Genomic DNA, 25,333 nt, shown 5'->3' with positions numbered 1-25,333 from the left:
TTACCTCGTCTCTAGAGTACACACATACAGATTCAAGAATTAATATAGGCTACGCTTTATTATTTACATTTTATACATTTCCATTGAGCCAAGAAAAAATGATTGTTCTGATTGTACTCCAATCACAATCATCATTTTGATAGAAATCGTTTCTTAGCAGAGTGCTTTAGCACCATTTCTGCAAGTATTCCACTTTTCAGTCACCAATTTTGAGAATGCTTCGTTTTTCCAAGTCCTCCATTTCCTTGAGAACGCTTGCCACATCATATCGTAGTTGGTGAAATTTCGACATTGGAACCTGAAATTGAACAGAATCTAAAGAAATCTATGGAAATATGATTAAATGAAACTTACGGTTAAAAGTAGGATGATACCTCTACCATTTTTGACAACTGATGTTGTTTACCTTCAACCTTTCACTACAACCCACGTTTTTCTCAAAGGAGGTGGCAGATGATGCAAGAAATCATGCTTTTGTAACATGTTTTTAGACCAACACAGAGACAAAATGGGAGTATTCAGCTTCGACTTATTCAGCATTTGCTCTGCACTAGAGGTGTTATCCTCCAGGGAGCATTCTTCGTCCAAAAGTTCAAAGCGGGATATGTGTTATCAAGTGCCACTAAGACTCCCGGGCAGTCCATTGCTTCATCCTAATTGGGTAATGGGTGACAGGACACATCATGATGGTCACACCCCATAACGCGGCAAGTGACAACATAATCTCTGCTGCACCTATGTCCCAACATCCTTATCGCTACGCCACTGACAAGCCTTGAAGACATAGGCACCACACAGGGAGTGACCTTCTGAAAAATTTCTGCAAATAAATTCCCCCAGTAATTTACAGGTGACAGTTGACTAGTTGAGTAAATTCTGAGGGATCTCCCACTGACTGACACATTGCAAAACACATATTATTCAAGTGCTTTCACAACAAGTCAACAAAGTCACAACCTTTTCATCCATGTTGGAAAGGTTGTGGGTGTGACTCCCGGCCAATTTACTACTTGATAATACTTAAAACTTCCCAAAACTGCTTCGAGATAGATCAGATTTGAACGCGTCAGACCTACCAGTAATACTGGAAGGGGGACGACTTAAGTCACACTTTGGTTCACCTTGAAATTTTGCACAAATATGGTGATGCAACAACGTCTTTTGTTTAATTTCGAAAATTTACTTCAGCGGAGCAGTCATAACCAATTTCTAATGTTGTTCAATTCAATCAATTCTCCTTACCATGCTCAGAAGCGTATCTATATAGTTATGCAGTGGCTTAATCACTTACTTGCCCTCCCTGTGGGGTTGACTAACATTACATATTCAACAGCTGGGGGTAGGACAATAAATGTACTTAGCGGACCCTCAACCAAGAATATAAGTAAGAATATATATTTGTTGTCTGCCCCTGCTGTCATTGAGGCTCATCTTTTGAGCGGGCATGCGGCTGGTTTTGCTGTGACAGGTAACATTATAGAACTCAAAAGATGTGTATTCAATAGTCATATTCGTGACACCCTGTAGATATTTGATTGTCATTGTATAAGATATTTCATAACAAGAACTTAAGCAATCTGAATGAAAGGTCAGGTCATACAAAAAACGTAACGCAAAACCAATAAATACCATTATCGAGGCACGTGATCAATGCAAACAATGGATGATATACCTCCACAAGAGCAGAGCCACTGGTCAAGTTGAGGAACTAATGCATGACATCATGCTCACACACTCAGGAGGTCTGGCATAAAAGAAGTCTTGATAGTTTCGTGCTTGAGACAGAAAGCTTTGTTTAAAAATAGCTACATATCAATAATGAACAACACCATACGTTGTATAACAACATTTATTTTGGCATGAAAATCATATAAAATCCTCCGATTTTGATTACGCTACTGTAGTGAAACTATTTTTTAATGATGAGTTCTTGACGTCATGTTTCACTGACCACTCTAATAATTTGAAATGTACATGGGGAGGGTGGGTAACTATCCTGAAATGCGGATAGGAGGACATCATGTATTTTGACCAAATCAGGTGATGTACTTAAGTGGAGGAATAGAGGTTATTTATTTCACCTCCAACTTTTTTATTGGCAAGGCAAAGTTCTTGTGAAATCCGTCAATCAAAATCCTTTTTTCAGATTAATGATGACTGCAAATGAATCATTTAAAGGTCATTCCACAGACACATGACCCAAAAGATTTCATGTCCACAATAAATCTGGTTAGATCAAATGATAATATCATACATAGATCAAGACCACCCAGACAGCTTGTCAACATCTGCAAATCAGCTGCAAACAACATGGAATATTAATCAATATAACTAACCTCAAAGTTTTGTAGTTTTCCATCACTAAGTGTCATTTCCATCAGCACAGCAGGTTCTAAAACTCGATTTAGCGCACTAAAATCAAGAAAATACTCTTTTAAGAACTATTCAGAACTTCATTTCCTTGAGCCAAATACAAACAATGTTAATTTCTATTCAAATATGTTTCCTACCTACATCACCAGATGTCTCTACAGCATTGATTCAGAAAAGGGCAAATCCCAAGTTTTCTGCCAAGCGTTTAATCACATGACATGGTTACAACAATCCAGGGATCTCCTCTGGTCTATGTCATATTGACAGCATTTCCTCTAAGTCTCATATAAAGACAAGAAATTTGTACACTGTACCTTGTTGATATTCCTACATCCACCCTCCATCGAAACTCGTCCAATTTTGGCAAGCGCGGTCGATTATCTAAAGACTTTTGTTCTAAGACTTTTCTTCTTGCACCACAGACCACCATGGCTAGGTCAGGAATGAAATCTTTTGGTATTCTGAAAGGGACAATTTGTAAAACAATCACTTTTTGCAGAAGAGCATATTAATCAGAACTACCATCGAATTGGGCACAGTGGAAACATCTGCGCCTGTCATCTCTGAGGTCCTTTTTTCAGCTGAGCTAAAAATCGAACTGAAAACAAAGATGTCCATCACAGTGACACTGACATTAACATTATTTAGCAGTTTGTTTATTCTCATCCCAGTTTCAGCATAAATTTTGAAAAATCATCAAAATCAGAAATTTGCTTGTAAATGTTAAACTTATTATGGTTTAATGCCAATTAGGGCACTTCGCTAATGATGAGGTCTTCAGTCCTGACAGCCAGGGAGAGTCCATCACACACTACCAACATATCTGCTGGTACATTACTTACTTGAGGTCTTGTAAATCTTCCTTGAATACCTGCAAAGGAACCAGTTTTAGTTTTAGTTATCTATGCCTTAAAAATGTACCACGCCCAAGGGAGGCTCCACTGTAATTGCAAACATTGTAGGACAAGGCTCTATTCTGGATTTGAGACACTATGACTTTATATCATTTTGTACTTGTGTACAATTGTCCGCAAAATGGGTCCATGTTAGGGCTCGAATGACATTTTGTATAACTGAGCTGCTTATGGTAAATATGTGGAAGTTTCAGTAATTAAAGTTGTCCTTATTTACCATGTAGTTATAAGCATACATAAGCAATATTTGATAAACAATTTAACCAATTCATGATAAAAGAATACATAAAGTATTAAAGCTATTAAAATTCATCCAATGTCATAATTCTAAATGAAAGTAATATAATAATGATTTTGAAAATGAAATTCAATGTACCGGTAATTGAAAGCGGTTTTGGCTCTTTGACAAATTGCAAGGCCTACATAATGTATAACATACCTCTGCTTTTAGTGAAGATGGTGGTATCCGTAAAGCCGATCGTAATAATGAGTGGAGCCCACTATAAATATGACATAAGATTTCCTCTGTAAGTTTTTCTGTCTGAATTTCCTGGAACAGACTAGAATCAACTTCTTTTCCTTCAATATCTAAGACAGCCACTGGAAAGAAATTGGAAACACTTTTATCTAAATCACCGCCAAGTATTTTCACGATGACTCATCTTCAGTCGGAAGCCAAAACAATACCCAATGATAATGGGCACAAAATACAAAAGAACATGTGGTATGCAACCATGCAGTCTTTTGGTTGCGGCCGTCATTACAGATTCCTCCCACTTCTTACAAACATTTGTTGTTGGCGCCAGCTGTCAGTCAGTGTCAGCCAATCGCAGTAGTGTACATGTGATGGTGTGTCATGCCGTCAGGCGTCACCATGGTGTATGTGTAGTCAATGACATCTTGAGATTGGACGCTGTAACGTTATCAATTTGCATCTCCAAATGCTTCATGCCACCCCATTTGCAAACCCTTGTTGCTGTTGGGGCTGTGCAGTGCCTGCACAGCCGGACCGCGTGCCAGAGTCAGAGTGGCGAGAGCAGGCCTACTAGGCCTTGGCCTACTATACTATAACTATTACTAGTATTAGCCTATAGGCCTACTTACTGTGAAGTAGCTTCCTGAATATGGATTTGTCAATGTTCTTAGCATGTTTGACCATTAATTTCACTTCTTGGGGGATTCTTGGACCGAAGAACAATGTTCTTTCGGCACCTATACCCCCTGCTCCTGCACCGGTTACGTGAATAAAAGACATTTATGAGGTAAACCTGAAAAAAATCATGAAAATTTATGATACGCCCCCTACATCAATAATCACAAGACTGCCGCGGATGCGCTAAAATCTATAATAAATTTGATACACTAACTTTGGCTAGACTGAAAATAACGAAATGGCAAGACTAGAAATATGTCTTTAGTTAAAGATTTTTTACGGATATATAATTTGATTTGATTAATAACCAATGAACGCAAATCTAAGAATCTCCTCATACAAAAATCAACATGGCGGACCTGCAGCGAACACAAATGAGGTAAACTCAAAAAATAATGCTTGTTATGTAAATACAAAATTGATTTAAAGATTATATTCTAATATAATTTTCCTCATAGACAATACCTTGTTCTACAATGCTGCCAAATTTCGTGGGAACTATTGATGTACTCACCTAAATATAGCCAATTATACATGGCGAATTACTTTATCCGAATATCGAATGCTGAGTAAAGTACTGGTTTTTGTATCTATTTTCAGACAAATCCCACAGTCTTTTAGAAAATAATTTATTGTCACCAGTGCAAACTCATCATTGTTGGAGACACTGGTAACAGCACCCAACTTTAGGCTATACCCTCGTCGATAAACAAATTGTTGTCTCCATCATGTTGGTTGGGGCACGTTTTGTGTTACTACGTAAGACTGCTCTCTAGTCTTAAGTTACAAAACACCTTTTTATGTTTCAGTCATCATGATGGGTCACTTGGGCATGTTACGAAGACACTGGTCACATTCAGTTTAATGATCATCATCTTGCCACTTTTCCTTTATTTCTTCACAAAGTCATTTGTATTTGAGGGTAAGTCTTCTCCTCTCCTAGAAATAATAAAAAGATATACGAATTAATGGAATTTCCCTACACTAGCAGCAGGTTAGGAATTACCTGGTAGATGGTGTTCTTCAGAAATGTATGCTATCTTTGAAAATCTCCAGGGAAAATATCAACAGTGGCACAATCAAAGGCGATTGAGTTTGAAGAATGATTCAGGGATACTCAACATGAAAGGAAAACAACATCTTTCCCAACCACTCAAGCGTTGACTTGTGAAATCATGACATTTTGATACCTCTTATTATTCTAAATCTTGTATGACATCAAAATGATGCAATAATTCTTCCCCTATTCTTTCCTTCCAGCTGTTTTTCTGATGAGCAGTCGACAGAGTTACTTCTATGCAGCAATAGTGGCTGTTGTCACAGTACAGGTCATGTTGGGCATCTTTATTTACGTGGCATACCAAGAGGGAACAGAAGTTTATGACAAGAACTACAAAGAAGACTAGAACATTTACATCTGAACCTAAAGAACTCAAAGACCTATCTGTCTATTTCTCATCTTCAAATTATTACCCATCAATCTGTTAAAACTGACTGGCCTTTGAACACCTGAAAAGAAAGACTTGTATGTGATCCGAACATGACACATCTGTGCATTTGGTGATATTGGGTTTGGTAACTGTGACCCTGTAACCTGAACTCATCAAGCGAATTATTGTCAGATACAAGGAAAAAAAATGTTGTAATAGATGTCGAGTGGGTGGATAACATCAAGATGTTAACCTCTGAAACTGTGACTATGTGTTCTGTTCACTGACAATATCAGGGAATGACAATTGACATGTAACTGAAACCTGTTCTGGATCAAGATTTTAACTTCTAAAACTGTAATCAAGTGTTTGTGCAATGACAATACTAAGGAATGGCAATTGACATCTTTAACTGTAACCCATTCTGGTTAAAGATGAGAATGTGAATGCATATGTCCATGTTGTACATGTAGTTTGTAATATTGTTCTGTAGTGTAGTGTGTAAGTTATAATTTGGGGAAACTGGAATGGAGGGTCTGGTGAGTTCCTATAAATAGCAATGAACATTATTCAGCCATAAGTTTGCAAGGCTGAAAGTTGAGTGAAAATTTATGGATTCATCAGGTTAATAGGGTATTGTCATAATGATATTTCACAGTTTTCTCAATGGAAAATATTCTGCTCGTCCTACAAAAAGCTATTAAACAAATTTCAATTGGTGTAAATATTTTGTGTAAAAATCTTTTATGATACTTGTCAAAATAAAAGATTCTTTTTAGAAAAATGTATTTGAGACTATTTTGTGACTGTGAATAACATTGGCTGTGCACTTCTGGAGTCATTTTCTCAAGATTGTGAATGTCTCCAAACTCTGAACAAGCTTTCTGGTAGATTTTGGCTGTGTCCCTGTATGAAAGATAGGACAGTGTTCATACTTCAACATTATGGCCAAGTCCCAGGTCCCTTATTGTTGCAACTCATCAAAGATAGTGACAGTCTTCCAACATCAAGTCTGCTGTTTCTCCTTTCCAAAAGATAGGACCGTCTTCATATTGTCCCTACCTATTTGCTGCATGGTGACCATGCGTGGTTATTTGAGTGGTGCTCTTCATAGGGGCATCCCTCGACCCCACAAGGACTGACCAACTCCAAAACATGAAGATGTTTGCAGCCAATTTCTGTTTCGTAGTTCCCCCCCCCCCCCGAGGGCCTACAGGATTGTGACTGCCTCCAACTTGGGGAGATAAATGTAGCTTTGCACCTCCCAAGATTGCAGCTGTCACCAGATTTTGACTGTCCAAACCTGAATTGGGCATATCCTCCAGTGCTGCTTGCTTCCAGTTCTATTTCATAATTTAGATCTCATTGGTGCTGTCCACCAAGGTTTTGATATTCTCTTAACTAGATAGGGCTCAGATACAGGTTCATTTGCTAACATTGAAGGGGGGTGTTTACCTCTACAGCACTATAGGACTTGAAAAAGTACAAAACATGAAATGTCCTTTCTGCTTGGAAAGACCAAGCAGAGGCAAGGTAGAGGCAAGAGGTTGATAAACACAAGGCATACCCTTTAACGTACCGGTAGTATACTAACATTTATTTACAAATACAATATTTACAATCAACGGATATCTCACATTACTCTAAACTACAGTCATTTTAATGACAGGAATGACTGGCAATTAAACAACTGAGATGATGTCATTGAACCGTCTGGTGTCACATATTTATTTTGAATTGCAAATGAAATAATTGATCCATTTGTGCTCAATGAATCTGTAATAACAAACAAAATGTCCCATTTGTGACCACTTATCAAGTATCAAAAGTTCAAGCTCATGCTGCAACATCCGGGAAGAAAGTCGGGAACCAGTATTGTCTCTCTCCTTTTACTTGGTCATCTACCCAAGCTAAACCTTCTTTTACCATGTGATCCTAAAACAAGAAAAGACAATCAAATTTTATGAGGAGGAATCGAATTTCCACCCTTGGAAAGTGGTAAATTTTCACACAACTTGAAATATCACAACCATAGGTGTGCACTGGGAAGGAAGTAGTAAAGCATACTATCTAAGGATACTGGCACTGTGACAGACAAATGCAGTCAAGACAGGATACATCATCAGATTAAGTGGAAATGCCCAATTCTGATAATATAATATCCATATGGGGTTCTTCCTGGCAAATATGTGCAGAACACAAAAGGACGGAAGTTTTCAGTTCACTGGATTGAGGTGAGAACAATGCTGTTACGTATCTTGTATGAAGTATCAGCTTTTCACTTGGACCGCTTCCCAGACTTACCACAGCTCGATGTGCCCTCTCTTCCTCCCATTTCCATTTACTTTTCAGGCTTGAAATAGTAACAAAACCAGATTCCTGAAAAGATCAAATGAGAAATTTATATTGGATAACAGTCAAGGGGATCTAAAATAAAAACTGATGGCGCAGCAAGAAGGCATTTTGATACAATTATTAAACAGCGACATAGCAGTGCTTCTAATCCTATAAAGCAAGGTTATCAGATGATGGTAACGGAGGTCACATTGTTAAGCCAATAGATGACAGTGTGTTCTTGCTACTAATGCAACAACAGCAATCTGAGCAAAAGAAGGGCAGCTGAACTCACAACGGCACTTAATTCAGACTTACAGTCAAGTCATGAAGTAACAGCAAACCTACCTCAGCCAACTGTAAGACTTGTGTATGGTCCATTGTCAGCTCCCCAGGGATTGATTGCACCATGTAGTGGGTCCCAAGATTAACTACTGTAAAACCATTGCCTAAGATTTTTAGTTTCTTGATTGCTCTTAACAGGTCATCTCTGGAATAAGAAATGCCCCATATAAATTCCTGTAAGATCAACAAAAAGTTTCAAGTATCTCTAAAAGTCATTCATATCATGGAAATACAGATAACTCATATCTTTTGAAAGTGATCCCGACAGCTCATGGCTACTCAAGCCATTTCATCAGAAGGAGGGTGGCGATTCTTCAATTGATCACTAGGGGTATGTGTGGTCCCATTTGCAACATAGTTTGAAGAATTTTTTAACAAAGTTGAGAAATAATGTGCCAGGTGCAAGAAGGCAAGAGCCAAGAGTGTTAGACCAAAGCAGAACAGCAGCTCTCCCACCACAAGGACACCCCCCCCACCCTCCCAATAGCGGTCCTGCACATCCCCCCCCTCCCAATAGCGCTCCTGCACATCCCCCCCCCTCCCAATAGCGCTCCTGCACATCCCCCCCCTCCCAATAGCGCTCCTGCACATCCCCCCCCTCCCAATAGCGCTCCTGCACATCCAAGGATTAAAGTTACATACTTCACATTTCAGGATGAGTGAGGTTGGGTCACCTTGCAAAGGCACTGTCTACCATCACAGGCCATTCCTAGCTACTTACAATGTGATTTCTTGTGCTTTCTTGCCTCTCGATTTGAGAAGTCTTGTCTTTAGTTCTTCAAGATCCATCAAACCTGGAAGAGTGATACTTTTTAAAAATTACTTTATAACCAAAACCTTTGTATCAGAATGTGGAGAAATTCAACTGATAACAACCGTCAATGGAGAAAAATTATGATCAGAGCACACAAAGAACAGATTTCAAGCAAAACACAGATTGTGCCTACCTCCATTCCTATGACTTGTTGCAAGGCACACTTCTATAATTTGAACACCAAGTTCATAGTAGAAATCACCAACACCAAGCATCTCGGACCAGAAACCTTTGCTGGCTGGAAGGACAAGTGATTTGATGCTTAAAACACAACATGAACTCATAAATTGAGATATTCTGGGCATAGGAAAGTAATCATTGAGGGTCAAACAGTTGTTGAGTTTATACAAAAAGGAGTTATCCACTATTATACACTAGAGGACTCATTTAGTATAGCTTTACCAACACACACATAACCTGATCGCTTTGACAGTATGGCGTGTCTTTGTATCAGTATCCTAATTGAGACTTCCAACTCTAAACAAGAATCTTACAAGCAAGAGGATCAACTCCAATCGATGCACACATCTCCTGAAACTGGACTCTGAAGGCAGGATTCTTCTTTATCTCATCTTTATGTTTGCCGGCAAATTCTTCAAGGTTTCCTTGAAATGCTTCCATTTGTTTAGACATCTGAAAGAGATTTAAAGGTAAGCTAAACTCAGCAATACATGCCATATGCCCATCTAAAATACAGAACTTCAAACTGACTTTGTTCTTAGAAGATTCTGAAAATTCTGGAAGTTTGTTCCTGTAGGCTATTTGCTAACAGATATTCCAACAAAACTGGTCCAAAGATTCTTTCCATAATTGCCCCACCTGAACGAGCTGATCCTCCGCAATTGCCGTTCCCTTATCCTTGAACTTGGTCTGAAAAGAAAATAGTTAAGAGTTGTTAATGACGTGTCACGTCGTGTGGACCATAATCACAACAGATGTAGATTGAACACTTTGTACTGGGGTTAGTGTGGATGTTGTGGACAAGAAGGCAAGCTTGCGGTGTTATTGGTTGTTCTGGGCCTGGTTTCATGATTGATGTTTTTTTATGAAACACCCTGTAAGTGTAGGGTTGTATCTTCTTCTTCAAGCATCACGACTTATCACGTTAAATGTCATTAACCTTGGTCATTACCTGTGCAAGATCCTTCTTCTGGATGGCTGCAAGGCCTACCCCTCTTCGACGCATTGCACACAGAATGAAAATACACGATGTGAATTCAAAAAACAGATGTTTTTCACTGTCAAAAAAGTAAAACAAGGAAATTGAACGGTACTCTAGTTTTCACCCCTCACGAAAGTTTTTCACGCCGAGCGGAGAATTATGTAACTAAAAAAAGACGTGCAAATCTACTATTTGTGCCTGCATCACACAAAACCATCGAGTATAGAGTTGTTAATTAGATCTGAAAAATCGTATTCCAGATTGGAAAGAAAGGTTTTTAAACCATTACTTGTACTTCTTGAGTATGCGGTGAAAACGTTCTTAGCAGACAAAATGTTCCTCCCTAATTGACCTGCGCAATTGAGGTGCGCGTGGGATTTGACAGCAACAAACATGGCTGCGCCCAGGAAAGTGATTTTTTTCTTTAAAAAAAGTGTCAAAATTCTGCCTGAAATGCCAAGCTGCTAGGTTGATGAACGGGCGGTTGCTTATATATGTGTTATGAAGAATTACAATCAGCGGTTCAAAGCGAAATCGTGGCCTGCACTGACTAAGAAAATCACCAAAGATTTATCATAACAAATCTATGTTTACATTTTGATTTGATTTCCTTCCCCAATGGCATGCCATGATGGACACTGATGCTGCATGCACTGGCTTCAGTTCACTCCTACATTGCTGTCACCATTCATGTTTGCCAGCGCAACCAATGTTGGCATTGATTTGCATCACTCTGACATTCTCCTGATGGCTATCTTCATAACTATTTGATTCGTCGACCGCCAAGGATCAGTGAAAATGTTGTTCATGTTAGTTGTGATATTAGCCTCTGTGCTATTCGGGATTGTATTGACCCTAGTTGTTCAGGCTTTTTTCATTCGAAAGTATGTTGGAGGCCTTCCAAAGTTGGAAACACCAGTCAAGGAGCAGTTTGATAAATTCACACTTCCAAAGGTCAGTATCTTGGAGGCAGGTCAATAGATTAATATGTCTCTTTTCAGAGCGGAATGCAGTACTGGTAGTTTGCAGGATGAACACTTCCAGACTGTACTACTGTGTCAAGTTCTTTGTGGGTTGTTTAACACCGACATGCTCATTGACCTGCAGACCAGTTTGATTAGGGACACTTGCTAGTATTCTGGTTTCAGAATTGAAACACACTTTACTCAATAAAATGTATTCATTTCAAGATGTGAGTGCCTTGCCTAGATGCTATTTCTATGTAATTCTTGTCTGTTTCAGTCCATCAAGGATCTTCTGGATGATGTTGACTTGAAGAATAAAAAGGAAACATGCAACTCTTTAAACCTGTTGTTCCAATTCATATTCAGAGAGTTGAAGGATTTACCGCCAGTCAGAGGGTGTGTTGGCTTCACTGAAAAATTCATTGCATACAGCCTTTTATAAGCTGTACAGATTATGATATCAAATTGAGGGTGTTCGATATTGGCCGTCGAACTCTCAATTTTGTTGCAGTCACAAAGGTGGCACATCGTTTGTCAGGGCAGTCCTGTACTGGCATTATGCCACACAAGCACACCATTTAATCTTGTTTCATTCTGTGGGCATGAAGACCACATTGCTCGTAATTGCATCGAAATGTAACTGTCTGTGACTGATTTGAAATGCATTGTTGAACTTGGAGAGAAGAGAATACCCACTGAGTGCTACTCGTAAGGACACGATTTGCCAGTTTCAGGCTTTGACTATTGTCTTGTTTTTTTGAGGTGGTTGATCAACAAAATGAATGCAGAATTTGACGAGATGCTCCAGACAACAACAGGCAAACTCATGGACCAAATCACTGTAAGATATATGTGCTGAGTGCTCTATCATTCAAAGTCCTTTTATGTTCTGAGGCTGCAGTACAAGAACATACAGTAACCAAACATTTTGGTTGGGAAATAGCTGAGGCTTCTATTTCCCCGGATGTTGTTCCCTGATACTTACTAGAGCAAATTTCCCAGTCTTCTCCTGTTAACATGATGAAAAATGACACCACACTGGGAAGAGTATCGGTAATGTTTAAAGATAAAAACATTTATAGATGTTTTTAAAGGTTAATTGTAGTTTTGAGTCCATTTTCTGTCTTCCAGGTACGTGATTTCAACATTGGAGGACACTTCCCAATCGCCAAATGGTTCTCAGTAAAGAGTGCCACACCTCATGCAGATAATCTAAGTCTAGACGTAAGTCCTGTTAAAATTTTCATCAGGAATGCAGATCACAGATTGTAAACTGTTTCTTTCAGTCTTGAGCTTAGTTCTTGTGTCAAGAATTATAGCAGACTTTGTGCCTCCATGACTCAAAAGACAAATCTATATTTCTACTCCTGGCACTTTTAACCTTGTTGGACAGGCTGGATGGTAGTGGTTTTTATACTGAATCTCAAACGTCAGGTTCTTCCTCAACACAACCCTTTCAGAAAAGCACCATAGCACCTGAAAAGGGTTTGGGATTTGAAGAATCCAATCCCTTCCAAAATTGTCAGCTTGTCATTTGTATTGCTAATGTTAATATATCATAATGAGGTTCTTTTCGTACACTTTCAGGAGTTGGAAATACTAGTTGATCTAGAGTACCATGGTGGCTTCCAAATCTCTGTGGATGTGGATCTGGTGTTTGGCAAATCTGCATACCTCTCTATCAAACTGTCACATCTCAGGGGAACTGGGCGTTTACAGTTGTCAAGACAACCATTCACGCACTGGTCATTTGCATTTATTGATGTGAGTTTTTAGAATTCACTTTCTCGTCCCATTCAAGATGCGAAGTGAACGTTTTGTTAGTGATTTATTTTCACAGTTTGCCATGGATGTTGACTTGGCTTAAACATGGATTAACCTATCTCATGCAGATCCCTAATGTCATAACGTGCAGCATAAAGTTTCGAAATCAAAATTTCTTTGTTACGGCTCAAAGAACAAGAGAATTACATTTACTTTTTCAGGATCCAACTATAGATTTTGAAGTTGAATCTCAATTCGAGGGACGTCCCATGCCACAAATTACATCACTCATCGTAAATCAAATACGACGCAACATCAGAAAGAAGCACACGTTGCCAAACTACAAGATCAGGTTCAAGCCGTTCTTTATCAAAGCACAACCTCCAGACAAAGTGGAGGATTACTTTCTGTACGGCCGTAAGCTGACCATTGGCCATCTGGACGTGACTGTCACGGAATGTACTCGTCTACAGAAAGTGTCTGCTGATAGTCTAGTATTCTGTACATTAGCCTTAGGTAAGGGGAAGTGTCATGTTTGAAGCGACGAGTTGTGTCTTCTAAAGAGGATAATAGTGTGATAGGTCTAATATGTTTCTTATTAGACCAACGCCATTCACAAAACTGGTGTATACTGGAATAAATATCAAATAAAACAGCCAGAGACACAGCCCAGTGAAATCCCTATCCAACAGAAGTTGACCATTTGAGTCTTCAAGTGTCTTGGTTCCGCCATGGTCATTCGAATTTAACATTGTCTCTTGCAGATAAACTGCCATGGCATGAATTAATGACGAGCCGTCGGAAACTCTGGATGACCCATGACATTGAGATACTCAAGGGCACTACTCCATCTCTTGGTTTACTCTTCAAGGAGGTAAGACCCTAATGCAGTATTGTAACAAGTTTTATAAAGAACTTGTCCTAGCAGCATGGCAGTTGTTCAATATTGTACCAGCTAGACTTGATCAAAAGGACGTAAATTCTGTTTGTTGATGGTTGCAATGATTGACACTTTTCAGGAATTCCTCCTGGACAAATATGAGGAAGTTGTGATAGTTGAGATGGTGACGCCAAACTCTCCAGCCAGTGATGCTGACATCCGTAAAAATGATGTTATCGTTGCTGTGAATGGGATAAGAGTGACCTCTATACGACAGGTTGTGAAACTCATGAAGCAAGGTGGTGATAGGTGGGTTTATTGTGATTGTCATAAGTTTCAATTGCGGAATGCAGGAGTAGGGTTAGTACCTTGAGGCTGAGGAGGGCGAAGCCACTTTGGCCTTGGCTGTCTTTCATTTCGTGGGCACTGAGGCCAACTAGGAGGGCACCAAGGCCAACTCTTACCTATTCCTGGGGGCATCAGACCTAAGGAGAAGGCAATGATGTCTTTTTGGATTGCTTAGTTTGAAGGGGCAGCTAGCCATTTCGAAGGGCACTGTTTTTAAATGAAGTTTCTGTATTTCAGATTTTCAGTACGAGTAGAGAGGGCCTCTGTCAATAAGAACTTTGGGCAGGATATCATGTTTGAGGAGGATCGTGTCCTATTGAAGACAGATTCATATACTGGTGATGGTGATTATGACAAAGCTCTGACAGACGATGATGAATTCATCAATATCAACATCCGACCGGTTGATCCGGAAAGATCACCACTCCCGAATCGCCGGGAATTTAGCCCACCTAAAGATGAAAAGTCTCCAAAACGATTCCCATTCCTCAGTGCTGCGCCCGCATTATTCCAAAGACGGAAATCCAAGGATAATTCTGGGGCTACAGATGGTAGCCCTGTGCCTTCACCTAAAACAAGTCCAGAACCTGTACGAAGGGCTGTGCCTCCTTCAGTTGACTCTTTACATCGTGATGAGTTGGGCCAGGGTAGTGGACGGCGGACACACAGTGAAGGATCTATTCAAGTGCCAACAATTAAACAGGTAAAACTTTGACAGTGTAGGTTTTCTCCTTGGTCTCGAGTTTCCTCCTAATCATCGTAACAAATCTTCCACTATTGTTGATAAGAGCCGATAATGACCTACTTGACTCTCAGCGCTCAACACAATTCTTTTTTAATGGATTAACAGTGTGTCCTGTTCTGTCTCCCTCATTTCAGGAGACCTGCAAGCTAGGGACAGAAAGAAATAACAGTTTCTGCTCACAGCCTGGTGAGCTTCCAAATCGCCTCCAGGGTGTAGACAGCACCAGCTCTTACATGGATGAGATGGCTGCTGTTGATCTCCGTCGAACGACCCTTGTGCCATCGTCCCTGGAGCCATATTGGGACGAGAAGTTTGAGTTTGATGTGGAGGAGGTGCATCGGTATCTAAACGTTTGTGTTTGGTATCGCACACCCGAGAAACTGGACAAACATGACCGTGTGATTAAGCCTGAGAAAGATCTCCTCTTAGGACATGTAAGTTATCCGATCAAAATGATGGGATGTGAGCACAAATGTTGTTATTCAAGAGAATATTCTTCATCATTTCCATCCTTGGTGTCGCTGTTGCAAAGTTAGCTTCTCTCTTCTGAGAGGCGACTTCTTGGTCTACAAGAATTGGTAGATTCCTGGCTTATTTCACGTCGATCATGCGATTTTTGATACTCTGCTGATTTTATATCAGTTTTGGTATTAGGCTTGTTCTTGAAAATTGGTTCGTTATCTATTTTCAGTTAAGCGTGCCCCTGATGGATATTGCCTCTCAATGTGCTGGAACCCTTCAGGGAGATGATCAGCAGGTCTACTGTCTCTCACCCCCTGAACACAAAGGTGGTGCCAGGTTGGTTTTTTTTCTTGCCCTTTTGGACATCATATTTATGCATTTTTCTTTGTCTAACTTTGTCTTAATGCTCCACCCTGGTCTGAAAATGGGTATTAGGTTGTAGTGCTGATTGGGAGTTCATCTCAGGTCTATTGGAAGTTTTTCAATCCATGGCCACAAGACTTTCAAAGGACTGGTTTAAAAATACATGTCATGTTTTCACGTTTTAGTCGTTCTAAGACGGCTATAGCAGCTCATCCTGGATATGAAGATAAGTTGGCTCACGGAGACATCACGCTGGCTTACCACTTCTGTCCAAAGCCACTTTCAGCTGTGAAGGAACACCCAAGTACTCCAGAGAAACGACTGGAGAAGTTGGAGCCATTGCATAACTTCAGTGCCACCAGGGAGGAGTTGCTGACTGGTTATGAAACTCATGGGAAAAGGTAGGTCAGGTTTGCTTCACGCATATTGAGAGTCAATTACACGAGACTCATTTCAATATTTTAACATTTGAAACACTGTAACAGACACAATGAGACACACTTTCCTTCACATTTGCACTCCTTTTAGCAGCAACTTGGCCCTTCAAATGTTGGAGACTTAAACGGCCCGGTACAAGATGTTTGGAGGAAATGGCTTGACTTTTTGTTGCACTTCCCGTCTCGTGTAGTGAAGTGTAGATCTGCTGTTTCAACTCCTTTGTCATTGTCAGTGTCATGTATGGTAATGTTCAACCTCCCCATGCACTCCTAGTCTTACTAATTACTCTAGGGGGTAAAAAAATGTAGGTTAATTCACAACATTTCATCATAATTTACACTCTTTTCTATCTCTGCACTTCTTTTCTCTTAGGTCCAGGTAATACATTTTTTAATCATCATTATTTTTCATCCTTTCTTCTTACCCTCTAAGGACTTTGGATCTGATAAAATCAAGGGTTTTTGCTCAAAATCAGATACTCTCGACGCAGGAAGCATTCTTATTTTGGTCACTTCTCTGAATGTCTTACAATTGTGTAGATTGAGTATTTAGGGCTGGCTTCCCCTGTCATTGTAGGTGACAAAGTGAGTTTTGCTTTATAGAATGAAGTCTTAAAAACACACCAAACTTTTTGGCCTATATGACATCATTCTAGCAAGAATTTATTCTTGATTCTATAGTAGATGGGTCTTCAACAAGTTTTAAACAGATCCAGAGTCCTGCTGTTCATCTTGTCATATCTTGCATACCGCATGCTTTAAGTCTTTATGATCACATTAGACATTTAAAGATGTGAAAATGCTTTCATCATTATTGATATGAAAAAACAGAAAAGTTAAACCTTCTTTTCTGCACACTCAAAATGTTGTTTGGTGTGACCCATATAAAAAATGAAAACGTATTTTATTCTCTTTTGATAGTATCAAATGCTCTTCATTGTTGTGTTTTCATTCTCTTGTTTCAATTGTTGTAAAACCCTTTCTGACATATTTTGAATAGATTTTATGCCACTATGTCATTATAAAAACACCTATTAGTGTTCTGGTAGTAAATAAATGAGACAAATTTCATCCGATCCAGGATTGGTTGAAAATGCCTGACTTTATTTTCACCCTGCACGTGTATTGTCATTTGTCCTCATGTGGTGTCAAGTAGCCCAGCATTAAATTTCCATAATCCTTTCGTTTCCCCATTTTTCCGTATGTCTATGGAATAATTGAAGAGTAGTTGGAAAACCTAGTTGACCCTAGTCTTGAATCATTCACGTCATTTGCAATTCTCAGGTGAGGATGGTGCCGTGTTATGACATGTGGTGTTAGGGTGTTTCTCGGGGATCAAACATGGTTGTGTTACGTTAAAAAGCACCTTACTTAGTTTACTCTGTTGCAGGTCATTCGGTAAGCAACCTGAAGGCCGCCATGATTTCCTTGGGACGCAGTTCCATTCTGCCACCTACTGCCATTTCTGTGCAAAGAAGATCTGGTTGAAAGTGGCCTTCCAGTGTCGGATATGTGCCATGATATGCCATAAGAAGTGTACAGAGAAATGTCAAGCTCAGACCATATGCACAAAGTAAGTAGGGATGGGGTGTTTCACGACTGTCACACATTTATATGCAAGCCTGTTTTGAAGTAGAATCCACAATTTCACATCAACTACTTACTGTAAACTCCTTTAACAACTTAGATAGCCTTCTTTGTGCATTCGTGTAGCTTTCTTAACCTGTGCCTAACCTAATCTTTCTCAGGGAGGGGCCTATACCCAAGTTCCCACTTCCCCCTGAAATGGGGGGTAAAACTGATATTAAAGACATTCCTGTGGAGAAAACATCCTCGGGACCACTTCAGAAATCAGCTGCGCTGTTATCGAGATTCACAAAAAGGGATTCGCCGAAGTCGGGTCGAAAATCATCAGGCAAAACTTTGGGTAAGTACCAAGTCTATTTTCATGATATTTGGTCTGATAATTCCTGCTGGACACCATTCCTCATCCTGTGTTAATATGATTGGGATTTATACAGGGAGTGCTCAGGACATAGTAATGATGAAAATAAAATGAGGTGTTGGCGAGGAAACTAGTCCAATTCACTCAGATATCTTTGGTTTCATCCTAAATGTACTTGTACATTTCAGAACAAATTCGCTTTAATTCCAATAAACTTTTCTATCTTAAAGTGAGCTCTGCCAAATCTAGCCCGCATCGCACAAGCCTGGCAGAAGAAGAGGCTTCTTCAACAGAAAGACGACGCCACAACTCGGCTCCTGATGAAAATAAACTTGAGACGAAAGATGACCAAGCTATACCCACCCATGCCACACTGGACCTCCCCATGGCTCTGCCACGGACGCGATCGTCAACGTCTTTTGAAGGTTTATTGAAGGACAATGCAACACCGAGTGTTGGTGAAAACTTTCGTAAGGTTAGTAACAGTTCAAATTGCAAAGCCTTTACTGAAATGGCTTATTAGAATAGTCTACACTTTGCTCTGCAAACTATTGATGAGATAAACTGTGTAAGTTACAGTGATGAAATTTGATAGTATTTAGAGATCTCAAAATTCAGAAGTTTTAAATCTCAATCAAATGGGTACCTAGAACTAACCAATGTGACCTTTCATAAAAAACTAGTCTGTGCTGAATTTTATCATCCAAAAACTTCTTCTTTTTTACCGTTCCAGTCTGATGATGAATCCTCCAGTAACAGTTCGGAAGATGAAGAAGAACTGATGATGTTGCAGAAACTCAAGGAGTACCAAAAGGGATCGCATGATAAGGACGAACTTGTTGTGACAGCGGCAAAACAAATGGGCAAGGAGCTCTATTCACATCTGTCACTGGAAGAACGCCGGGAAAAATTGGATGCAATGGTGAATACTTTTTACATCTGCATGGGATGACAGAGGCAATGTAATCACATTTATGTCTCCTCGCTGCCTTCCATGCATCTGGAATCTAGGGAGAAATCCCTGGGACATCATTGGGTAAATTAAATGGAATTGATACAGATGGTGAGGGGGGTTTGTAAATGTTAGGTTACAGGTGTTGGTTACATAACCAGAATTTCATCAATGAGGCTTAACAATGGTTCCAGGTGAGGTAGATATGTTGGATATAACAAGTCGGGCATGCACTGCATGATGTGGCCTTGGGTGATAATTTGTAGTTGGCATGTTATTCAACCTACTCAGAAGCCCTACGCTATCAGGCATCATCATGAGAATGGTTATAACTCATTCGAATTCTATTCAGGGAGAAAATCTCCCTCACCAGAGGCCAGTCCTGTCAGGGTATGGGGACACATTACTCCTCTAGATTGGAAACAATACCACACTGACTGGGATGTCTCCTGTTAAATCATAAATTTACTTGGTTTCAGAAACTGTCGGTAGGTAGCATATGTCCATCAAAGTGAAATATGATATAAACAGATGCTTTCGTATAAAATTAGCGATGCATAACTTTATAGGCATAGCGTTGATTATTAACCAAAATGGGGTTTTAGTATCAAACTTTAGTTCCTTTATGTAGCCTTCTGAAGTTACTGCAGACTGGGGGGAGGGGTTGTCATTCCTTCATTGAGTTCTGTTTGCCTGATCATTTGCATCCTTTCAGATGTCATTGTTGGGAGAGAACCCAGAGGTTTGTCCTGCATGAGTATTGACTTATTGGAAATGGAATATATCTGTATGCCTACTGCTGAGAGTCTGCCCTTAAAACCCAGGGGATAAACAGGGGTCGTGCAGGGGCGTCATTTGGGCAGCCATTCAGGACGTCAATCTATGTCTTTGACCCGGTTGAAATCGCCAACAAAGTGCCCCATGTGTGGATAACGTCATAATTGACGTCGCCACACTTCCGCCATTAGAGGACGTCAATTTGACGTTGTCCTTCTTCTGAGATGACGTTGTCTGCACGACCTCTATAGGCAGGAGCAAGGTTGCCCAGTTGAGGGTCTCTATGTTATTATAACTAGTAGATACATTGGTAAACTGATTTTCTTTTGACTCAGTGAGAAGAATATTTCTCTCACAAGCCTGAATTTTCCATCATCATCTGACTTAATCTGGCACCCGGCTCCTGCCTATAGTCTCCCTGTGATAGTTTGACTGATCAATTTTTAGAGGCTGCTGCTGGTGCCGTCACTATTTGGAGTCATGTTTTCATGTCAAGTCAAACATGTTTCACCCTCAATGAAATTGGCGTAAGAATCGATTGAGTTGTGACCTGATTGATGTGTTAGTAAGTTTTGATGAATTGCAGTTGCTTTAAAAATACATTAGTCAAGAACTTGAAAGGGCAGTCTGTGCATTTGGCATACATGTATTGTAAGCTTGGTTGAAATGTCTTTGCCTATGATAGTTTTCCTACTATAATATACCTAACCTTTAACATTGTTTTAACATTTACAAACTAACAATCATCATGTAGCGGTAGATATTTGGCCTTTTTGAAGATATCATTTTAAAGAACACAGTGGATACACACTTGTTCACAAGATTTGGTATGGTCTCTTTTGGACTATTGTTAATATTTTTTACTCATTGCCCTCGAACTGTATTTTTGGGTTCCAAGTGGTACTGGTATTCTTTGCATGTTCTTGGTATAGGAGGATGTGTGTGTCTTCCTCACAGTTGGCCAAACAATCATGAAAGGGTTATACTTTCTCTCTTTTAAAACTTATTCTTGCAAATTGGCTATGCTAGGATAGTTTCATTTCTAATAGTAGACAGAGTTGGCTATGTTTTGTAATGGTGTAATTTTTTGGTGTCAGTGGAAAACTGTAACGCACCTCATTCATTTCAAGTGTAACATGAACATTTTTTTTAAAGATGAAAGCCCACCCGTAGTTTTAGGACAAACAGTTTTGCCAGTGTTTGGTGAAGTGCAGAGTATTTGTTTTCATATCCTGAATTGATGATCAGTCCTGTGCTTCAGGTCAAGGTCCCCTTAAACATAATGCACTGTGTATACGAAGTGTGTTCTTGCTGAGGCTTCTCTATCAGCAAAAGCCATTCAAAAACATTCGTGCAGGACCATTGGTTCTGTGTGGGCATGGCCAGAATTTACAGAGAAGGGGTCATTTTCCAAAAATACAGTGTTTAGGCAAGATCTAACTATTAACTTTTTCACTGTCTGTTTCAGGTCACAAAATTTCAGAATGAGATTGACACCGAATCTGAGAACCGAGCCGAGTTAGCACGAATGGAACGGGAGGCAACTGACTCGGCACAAAAATCATCAATTCGGTCAAAGATCAAAAAGTCTGATGAAAAGATTCAAGCACTCGCTGTCCTGATGTTGCATTACTGTGCTGGGCTGCAGCATTGCCTTGACAACATGGAGGAGGAACGGCTCAAGATGGACGATACGGGTTGTGTGGGAGGGGCAACTGCGGCAATGTGATTGATCTCTGATAATGAGGGGAAGGGATGATATGACATTGGGGAGATGCAACTGAGAGCTGTGATGTTCGAGTTTCAGAATTGTGATTTATGATGTATCTTGAGGGGGGTGGGCTTGAGGCACTTGAAGCTGTGATGTGCATGCTGGATAATGGACTATGTAAACAATGTCTTAATGGACGTGTAATACTCAGTAAGGTTACTTTGTAGTGTATTATTACTGAGGGACCGGTTGGGGTTTGTAAATGCCCCACTCGGATGAGAAATCGGGAAGAAAATTTATCGGGTGCAAAAGTGAGCGCTCTGTAGGATTTGGGAAGGAAGGTGGTCAAAGACCATCCTCCCATAACTGCCTGACGGCCTTTGGACCAGGCTCCCAAATTACACTCACAGGCGAAATTGGAGTCCTCCTATAACATCACCGTGATGCAATAATCATGATAGTATGCATACACTGCCAACAAAATCAGCATTAGGTCACAAAGTTTGTATATAATAGGATGATTCACAATCCACTTATATTGTAAGAAAACGTGACTTTATACAATTCTTTAATCGAGAAATATGAGAAAATAGATTTTCATGAAACGATACACTTTATTGGTAGCTATTTGATCTCGCTGACAGCTAGTCTATTCGACTTCAAACTAACTCTTAGATTTTCAATGGAAATATTGGCAATTCAGACAGTTTTAGGATATCAATCTGTCCACTTTGACAGCTGTAGTTCTGTGTCATTTTGCATGCACTTCTTACCTTATAGTTTATATTTCAACATACGGCCCAAATTCATAAAGGGCGTTTAAGGGTTAGACATGTACAACTTCTCTCTAATCAGTTTCAGGGCCTATTCATATTCTGTGAAGATTTGCATGAAGGGCCAGAATCTGTCTATTCAGTAGTTAAACGCTGTTTTAAGCTAAACGCCCTTTATGAATTTGGCCCAAGGTCTTTGAGGCAATATGTTAGCACGATTCGTGAACTAGATGAATTAGATGAATAACCCAGTTTTGAGGAATTGTAGTCAAATATGGCTGTTTCTTCTTTTTGCCCACTCTTTTCACAAATTATATCATTGAATTCTGGTTTATCACTTTACATGTATCAACTTCAAATTTGAAAGGAAGTGAATTACTTCTTACAAAAGTGTGTAACGAAATAAATATGCGATGCAATGTGATGTGATGTAAGTTGCAAATTTATATGTATTGGAAACTCTATTCGTAGATGATTTTCACTTTGTATTTTCATCAGATTTTGACTTTAAGTCCATGACAGGATCACGTTTTCTTCAAGCAGTTTGAAATGATTTCTACTGTTTAGAATGTTTAATTCAAGTATCAGAGCCCAAAAGATAATGATGCAGACATAACGTTAACGATTGAACTATAGTTTTATTTAAAGAAAATTGAACCTCCACAGGATATGAAGTGATACGGGATGTGTCCTCAGGCCTATGATTTTTGTCACTACAAATATTTCTCGCCATGTTATATTCTGTTTCTGTTTGCTGACTGTGAGATACTGTGCAAAGCATTCCAGCCATTACTTGCCCTCTCTGTTTATCTTTGCTTATTTGCCTTGCAATTATGTTGGACGAACGTGTACAATGCATCCCTCAATTATTTAGTAAGTTTCAGTTCTAATCTACATTTGCTTGAAACACAACATGCATATATTTGTAAATAGAACTGTATAAAAGTCACTGTCTTGCACACATGAAGAGACAAACACTTTAGAAAGTATTGAAAACTATATAGATGTGAGGAAGATTATGGCATAGAGTTTATAAATGTATATGTACATTATGAGAAGCTTTGTACATATGAAAATGTTTTATACTGGGTGTTGTACAAAAAGTTTTTCCTTTTCATCTGATTGATAGTTAATTAATGAACTACTACATCGAAGTTTCAAAATATTGGCGTGCCAATTCAGATTAAGAAAACTTGGTGTATCATTTGAATATTGAACATCTTTTCAATCCAAAAACTCAAGTCTGCAAAAAAATTCCACACAAAAATTTTCTAACATGGCAGAGAGTTCATTTTGTGAACCTGTTTCTGCGGCACCTATCAAGTGATCAAGCTTCCAAATGGTGAGACAGTGACTGTTGTTGGCAATTCACTTGGTCCACACAAAGGAGGTTATGAGATGAGTTTGCTGTATATGTATATTGAAATAAGATCTATCATGTTAAGTTGAGGGAATTGTATTCCACACTTGTGCTATAAATAGTCAACCACACTGTATAATACTGATTGACATGTATGTATATTTGTTTTTAGAAGATATATTTTTACACGCACAATCTTTCTGTTTGTAAAACAATATTGGCGTTGTGACACTGTGTCTGGTTTTATTATTCTTGACCTTTTTGTTATGTCTTAGTATCGCTATGCTGCTAGAGATTTTGATGTTAAAGGGACAGGAATATAAAACTTCTGTACGGCTTCTGTCCCTTCGAATATTTCAGTGAATACGATGATCACCTCCCAATGAACTAAAAGTAACCCCTACATGTGTACAAAGATCTCAACACTTGGAAGTGATGAGCTATTAAAAATCTGAATCATATTGTTGAAACCTGCTTGGTGTTATTCTGTTCCCGCTATCTCCACCCAATCCTGGAACACCAGAGACAGTCATATGCTCCACTTCTCGCATACCATCAGCTTGGTCATTAGTGCTGAGAGTTGCCCTGATGTCTGGGATGCCCCCCCCCCCCCACTGTCCTAGTTTAGGGTATGCCCTTTGATCAGTCAGTCAATCAGTGTGACACTTGGAGCACATTTCCATGGTAGCACCACACTCAAAGTACCAACTCCCCAAGGAATCTTCAACCTTCATAATGCCAAAATTGAACATCTACACTAGGTAAATGAGCCCTGTACTGAAAGCCAAACAAGCCTGCATGATAGCCTGCAAGAAGAGTATCATCATCATCATCATTCCTGGCGTCGTAAAACTCGTGGATTTTTGCCGGAGGTATGGAGTCCACTATATGGTTGCTGTCCACCTATGTATGTGGGATCTTTTACTTGGTCTGGCATAGACACTCTGGTGCAAGGGATGACGTTTAGTCACGTCCAACAGGCACTCATTAATTTATCCTATAATGAGCCTAAAACTTGTTGTGAAGACACTCCGGACTGGCCTCATCTTGTCTCTAGCAGGGGAGCTTGTGTACTCTTCAGTGTTTCGACTCTGCCAGCAGTTTATTCATTACCAACATTTGGTTACTTCTAGGCGATTATGTTCCAAGATCTGTGGCTGCCAGCTGGTATACCCCACGTTATCAATTGCAAGGCTCATTTAATACTCTTCCGTTTGGTCCTCAAGGGATTTTACAGCTGGTTGTGACAATGTCTCTTCTGTGTAGTTAGTTTATTTATCCAGGACTACCACACAAAATGGTTGTTCAGAGATTCTGATGTCTGGA

At 39.6% G+C, this 25,333-nt stretch overlaps 4 protein-coding genes across 7 annotated transcripts; 2 read left to right on the top strand and 2 right to left on the bottom strand.

Moving 5' to 3' along the window:
- Positions 1–39: 39 nt before the first annotated feature.
- On the bottom strand, positions 40–4,993 carry LOC135493143 (COMM domain-containing protein 5-like). Of its 2 annotated transcripts, XM_064780115.1 has the most exons (7): positions 4,955–4,993; positions 4,392–4,555; positions 3,727–3,887; positions 3,216–3,244; positions 2,688–2,834; positions 2,337–2,412; positions 40–298 (listed from the first exon to the last, which is right to left on the bottom strand). In XM_064780115.1, exons 2-7 carry the CDS (start codon positions 4,540–4,542, stop codon positions 197–199), a joined length of 666 nt encoding a protein of 221 aa, XP_064636185.1. In that variant the 5' UTR covers positions 4,543–4,555; positions 4,955–4,993; the 3' UTR covers positions 40–196. The 2 variants fall into 2 exon arrangements, with proteins under 2 accessions (XP_064636185.1, XP_064636184.1); XM_064780114.1 differs by lacking the exon at positions 4,955–4,993 and having other exon boundaries at positions 4,392–4,585.
- LOC135493144 (vacuolar ATPase assembly integral membrane protein vma21-like) lies at positions 4,783–6,632 on the top strand. The gene is made up of 3 exons (XM_064780116.1): positions 4,783–4,819; positions 5,250–5,362; positions 5,701–6,632. Exons 1-3 carry the CDS (start codon positions 4,791–4,793, stop codon positions 5,844–5,846), a joined length of 288 nt encoding a protein of 95 aa, XP_064636186.1. The 5' UTR covers positions 4,783–4,790; the 3' UTR covers positions 5,847–6,632.
- An 807-nt stretch (positions 6,633–7,439) lies between these two features.
- On the bottom strand, positions 7,440–10,644 carry LOC135493705 (vacuolar-sorting protein SNF8-like). Its single transcript, XM_064781231.1, has 8 exons — positions 10,496–10,644; positions 10,183–10,233; positions 9,858–9,996; positions 9,497–9,601; positions 9,271–9,343; positions 8,553–8,694; positions 8,175–8,249; positions 7,440–7,805 (listed from the first exon to the last, which is right to left on the bottom strand). The coding sequence occupies exons 1-8, from the start codon at positions 10,547–10,549 to the stop codon at positions 7,707–7,709; spliced, it is 738 nt and encodes a 245-aa protein (XP_064637301.1). The 5' UTR covers positions 10,550–10,644; the 3' UTR covers positions 7,440–7,706.
- Positions 10,645–10,918: 274 nt separating this feature from the next.
- LOC135493360 (PDZ domain-containing protein 8-like) lies at positions 10,919–24,477 on the top strand. Of its 3 annotated transcripts, XR_010448223.1 has the most exons (19): positions 10,919–11,479; positions 11,768–11,886; positions 12,253–12,331; positions 12,622–12,714; positions 13,078–13,254; positions 13,476–13,770; positions 14,019–14,128; positions 14,274–14,443; positions 14,720–15,185; positions 15,362–15,661; positions 15,919–16,025; positions 16,238–16,453; positions 17,880–18,062; positions 18,238–18,416; positions 18,665–18,909; positions 19,168–19,356; positions 20,102–20,128; positions 21,632–23,989; positions 24,035–24,477. XR_010448223.1 is itself a non-coding variant. In XM_064780664.1 (18 exons), exons 1-18 carry the CDS (start codon positions 11,324–11,326, stop codon positions 21,890–21,892), a joined length of 3,372 nt encoding a protein of 1,123 aa, XP_064636734.1. In that variant the 5' UTR covers positions 10,919–11,323; the 3' UTR covers positions 21,893–24,477. The 3 variants fall into 3 exon arrangements, 2 of the variants coding, with proteins under 2 accessions (XP_064636734.1, XP_064636736.1); XM_064780664.1 differs by having other exon boundaries at positions 21,632–24,477; XM_064780666.1 differs by lacking the exon at positions 20,102–20,128 and having other exon boundaries at positions 21,632–24,477.
- The last annotated feature ends 856 nt before the right edge of the window (positions 24,478–25,333 follow it).

The sequence above is a fragment of the Lineus longissimus genome, chromosome 9 (assembly GCF_910592395.1).
Source record: "Lineus longissimus chromosome 9, tnLinLong1.2, whole genome shotgun sequence".
Classification (NCBI taxonomy): Eukaryota; Metazoa; Nemertea; class Pilidiophora; order Heteronemertea; family Lineidae; genus Lineus; species Lineus longissimus.
Note: the sequence above shows the minus strand (reverse complement) of the source record. Positions and strands in the feature narration are given on the sequence as shown.